This window comes from Crinia signifera, chromosome 7 (assembly GCF_055691185.1).
Source record: "Crinia signifera chromosome 7, ASM5569118v1, whole genome shotgun sequence".
Lineage (NCBI taxonomy): Eukaryota > Metazoa > Chordata > Amphibia > Anura > Myobatrachidae > Crinia > Crinia signifera.
This window is the reverse complement of record NC_139223.1, coordinates 29,390,531-29,395,325: the sequence shown is the minus strand read 5'-3', so window position 1 is coordinate 29,395,325 and position 4,795 is coordinate 29,390,531. Positions and strand designations below refer to the sequence as shown.

Genomic DNA, 4,795 nt, shown 5'->3' with positions numbered 1-4,795 from the left:
ATCTAACCCTCCCTAACCTACCACAGTAACTGCTGCCACTGATCTAACCCTCCCTAACCTACCACAGTAACTGCTGCCACTGATCTAACACTCCCTAACCTACCACAGTAACTGCTGCCACTTATCTAACACTCCCTAACCTACCACAGTAACTGCTGCCACTTATCTAACACTCCCTTACCTACCACAGTAACTGCTCCCACTGATCTAACCCTCCCTAACCTACCACAGTAACTGCTGCCACTGATCTAACCGTCCCTAACCTACCACAGTAACTGCTGCCACTTATCTAACACTCCCTAACCTACCACAGTAACTGCTGCCACTGATCTAACCCTCCCTAACCTACCACAGTAACTGCTGCCACTGATCTAACACTCCCTAACCTACCACAGTAACTGCTGCCACTGATCTAACACTCCCTAACCTACCACAGTAACTGCTGCCACTGATCTAACACTTCCTAACCTACCCCAGAAACTGCTGCCACTTATCTAACCCTCCCTAACCTACCACAGTAACTGCTGCCACTGATCTAACCCTCTCTAACCTACCACAGGAACTGCTGCCACTGATCTAACACTCCCTAACCTACCACAGTAACTGCTGCCACTGATCTAACCCTCCCTAACCTACCACAGTAACTGCTCCCACTTATCTAACACTCCCTAACCTACCACAGTAACTGCTCCCACTGATCTAACACTCCCTAACCTACCACAGTAACTGCTGTCACTGATCTAACCCTCCCTAACCTACCACAGTAACTGCTGCCACTGATTTAACACTCCCTAACCTACCACAGTAACTGCTCCCACTTATCTAACACTCCCTAACCTACCACAGAAACTGCTCCCACTGATCTAACACTCCCTAACCTACCACAGTAACTGCTCCCACTTATCTAACACTTCCTAACCTACCACAGTAACTGCTGCCACTGATCTAACCCTCCCTAACCTACCACAGTAACTGCTCCCTCTTATCTAACACTCCCTAACCTACCACAGAAACTGCTCCCACTGATCTAACACTCCCTAACCTACCACAGTAACTGCTGCCACTGATCTAACACTCCCTAACCTACCACAGTAACTGCTGCCACTGATCTAACCATCCCTAACCTACCACAGTAACTGCTCCCACTTATCTAACACTCCCTAACCTACCACAGAAACTGCTCCCACTGATCTAACCCTCCCTAACCTACCACAGTAACTGCTCCCACTTATCTAACACTTCCTAACCTACCACAGAAACTGCTCCCACTGATCTAACACTCCCTAACCTACCACAGAAACTGCTCCCACTGATCTAACACTCCCTAACCTACCACAGTAACTGCTGCCACTGATCTAACTCTCCCTAACCTACCACAGAAACTGCTGCCACTGTTCTAACAATCCCTAACCTACCACAGTAACTGCTCCCACTTATCTAACACTTCCTAACATACCACAGAAACTGCTCCCACTGATCTAACACTCCCTAACCTACCACAGTAACTGCTGCCACTGATCGAACCCTCCCTAACCTACCACAGTAACTGCTGCCACTTATCTAACACTCCCTAACCTACCACAGTAACTGCTGCCACTGATCTAACCCTCCCTAACCTACCACAGTAACTGCTCCCACTTATCTAACACTCCCTAACCTACCACAGTAACTGCTGCCACTGATCTAACACTCCCTAACCTACCACAGTAACTGCTGCCACTGATCTAACACTCCCTAACCTACCACAGTAACTGCTGCCACTGATCTAACACTCCCTAACCTACCACAGAAACTGCTCCCACTGATCTAACACTCCCTAACCTACCACAGTAACTGCTGCCACTGATCTAACACTCCCTAACCTACCACAGTAACTACTGCCACTGATACAACACTCCCTAACCTACCACAGTAACTGCTGCCACTGATCTAACACTCCCTAACCTACCACAGTAACTGCTGCAACTGATCTAACACTACCTAAACTACCACAGTAACTGCTGCCACTGATCTAACACTACCTAACCTACCACAGTAACTGCTGCCACTGATCTAGCCCTCCGTAACCTACCACAGTAACTGCTCCCACTTATCTAACCCTCCCTAACCTACCACAGTAACTGCTGACACTGATCTAACACTCACTTACCTACCACAGAAACTGCTGCCACTGATCTAACCCTCGCTAGCCTACCACAGTAACTGCTGCCACTGATCTGGCACTCCCTAACCTGCCACAGTAACATCTGCCACTGATCTAACACGCCCTAACCTACCACAGTAACTGCTGCCACTGATCTAACACTCCCTAACCTACCACAGTAACTGCTGCCACTGATCTAACACTCCCTAACCTACCACAGTAACTGCTCCCACTTATCTAACACTCCCTAACCTACCACAGAAACTGCTGCCACTGATCTAACCGTCCCTAACCTACCACAATAACTGCTGCCACTGATCTAACACTCCCTAACCTACCACAGTAACAGCTGCCACTGATCTGACACACTCTAACCTACCACAGCAACTGCTCTAACACTCCCTAACCTACCACAGTAACTGCTGCCACTGATCTAACACTCCCTAACCTACCACAGTAACTGCTCCCACTTATACCCCTTTCACACCAGCCAAAATCCCGGCAAAAGGGCTAGGGGGTACTTACCCACGTTGCAGGTCCTCTATGTGCTGTCAGGCCGGGGATCCACACTGGCGGCGGGCGCAAATGACATGACAGCGACGGATGAAGATGATGCAGCTCTCTGGCACCCTCACTGCCGCCAGACAGCTGCGTCATCTGCGCCCGCCGCCTTTGTGGATCCCCGGCCTGCACCAAGGACCAGCAACCCCTGTGAGTACTCGCCGCCTGCCCGCCTCCTTCACACACCAGAAAATGCAGGGACTTGCTAAATGATTACATATCTAATTAGTAATGTGCTTCCGTGTGTGGCACTACAAGTCTCAGCATGAGAGCACCTTTCATTACTTCTAGTTAGGTTTTTCAGTCTAGGCCCGGGCATAGTTAATACCATGGCTAAATCGCTGACTGGTCAGCTGGCAAAGGCTACAAGAACAGATACAGCATGACAAGTTTTCAGGAACACCTGGAGGAAGAACAGGGATGAAAGCATGAGACTACAGGAGTAGCGGAGGGCAGGAGCTGGGAGAACGGAGGCAGAGTTACGAGAAACAGCCGATGCCATCCCAGTATAGCAGTACCTGCTTCTGTGCCAGGCTATAGAACAGAACCTCCTTCTGTATCCCAAATCCTGTGTACACCACCGTGCCCGGCTGCCACGGGCAGAACGCTGCCAGGGTGGGAATGGGGGTCTCCGCTTCCTGTGTGACAAAACAAACTTTAGGCAACTGCATCAGATGTAAGGACGCAGGACTACAAACAATGGTAACATGTATCAGATAATGAGACGTACAGGCGACTCGCGTGACATCAGCATGTAACGCTACAGGCCATGTGTATAATACAGCAGCCTGATCGTACATGTGTAACTGCACCAGGTGTATATATATACCATGCAATGCGGTCTCCAGCCGCAGTCTCACCACTTACCTTTTCACTGTCTGGAGCTGGGAAACTCAACCAATCCAAGAGTTCGCACTTGTCTTTTAGCCAATCAGAGGCCCAGACACTTACACGCCTGTCCAAACTGGCCGCCAACCAGATCTCTCCTCCCTGCAGGCCTAGTTCATCCGGCTTTAAAAGACAGAAACATAAGTAACTGTCATATTCCATCGCCCCCTAGCTGTAACATCTGAGATGTGCACCAGGTAATACAAGGGTGCAAACACAGTACAGGTTGCAGTCTGACAGCCCATTTGGTACCTTTCTAGGTGAGCACTGGATGGTGGTGATGGGGGAACCCTTGTGGTCACTCAGTATCCGGATAGTCATTCCTGTACGCGGGCTGCTGATGGCCATCAGTCCATCCTTCCCGCCGGACAGCAGTACGTCACCTGTATAAAAGTATGGCCGTCACTGACACAAGAACCATAGCCAGAGACACGTGGATGGGCCCAGCAGTCACTAACCAGTCCGGGAGAAGGCAATGGCGGTCACGGCACAAGGGTGAGGATGAATCTTCATCTCCATCTCCGTCTTAGACACACTGAAGATACGGATTGTCCCATCGCTGTAACCGGCGGCGATCCTCTGCCCGGTGCTGGCATGGCGGCTCCAGTCCAGACACAAGCAGCTCTGTGGCATAAGGAGTATACCATGCTGTAATAGCAGTAACCTTACACCGGGCACGGCAGATCCCCGAGCAGGAGATGTACAATGAGGCTGGTGGTACCTGGTTGAGGACTTGGAACTGAAGAAGCAGCTCGCAGCTATGGAGGGACCAGACCCGGACGCTGCCATCTTCCCCGCATGTCGCGCAGTGCGTCTCCCCCGGACCCACCACCAAATCCGTCACCTACAGAGACAGACAATTCTCTGTTCTAAGAAGGGACCAAGTAGTTACCAAACTATGGGGCCATTTATCAACGAGTGATAAAACCCGCTGTGTACAGAACACCGTGCGTATGATAAATGGGGCTCCAGCCAATCAGCTTTCAAACACATAACAGTTAGGAGCTGATTGGCTGGAACACAATGAGTCTGATCACTGATTGATAAATGAGCCCCTATGGATGAATTTGCTCTCCCAGAATAATGTGTCTGTACCTTGTTCCTATGACCACTGATGAGTCGGATGCTGCTATTCTCCACCCAGTTGATGTACCATAACGTGCTAGCTGTGGTACCCACGATACCCATCTCCAGGGCATCGTC

The 4,795-nt window shown here is 50.2% G+C and overlaps 1 protein-coding gene across 1 annotated transcript; it reads right to left on the bottom strand.

Moving 5' to 3' along the window:
• Positions 1-3,053: 3,053 nt before the first annotated feature.
• On the bottom strand, positions 3,054-4,505 carry LOC146021120 (WD repeat-containing protein 90-like). Its single transcript, XM_083154921.1, has 4 exons — positions 3,845-4,505; positions 3,572-3,715; positions 3,223-3,342; positions 3,054-3,107 (listed from the first exon to the last, which is right to left on the bottom strand). The coding sequence occupies exons 1-4, from the start codon at positions 3,938-3,940 to the stop codon at positions 3,054-3,056; spliced, it is 414 nt and encodes a 137-aa protein (XP_083011047.1). The 5' UTR covers positions 3,941-4,505.
• Positions 4,506-4,795: the final 290 nt, after the last annotated feature.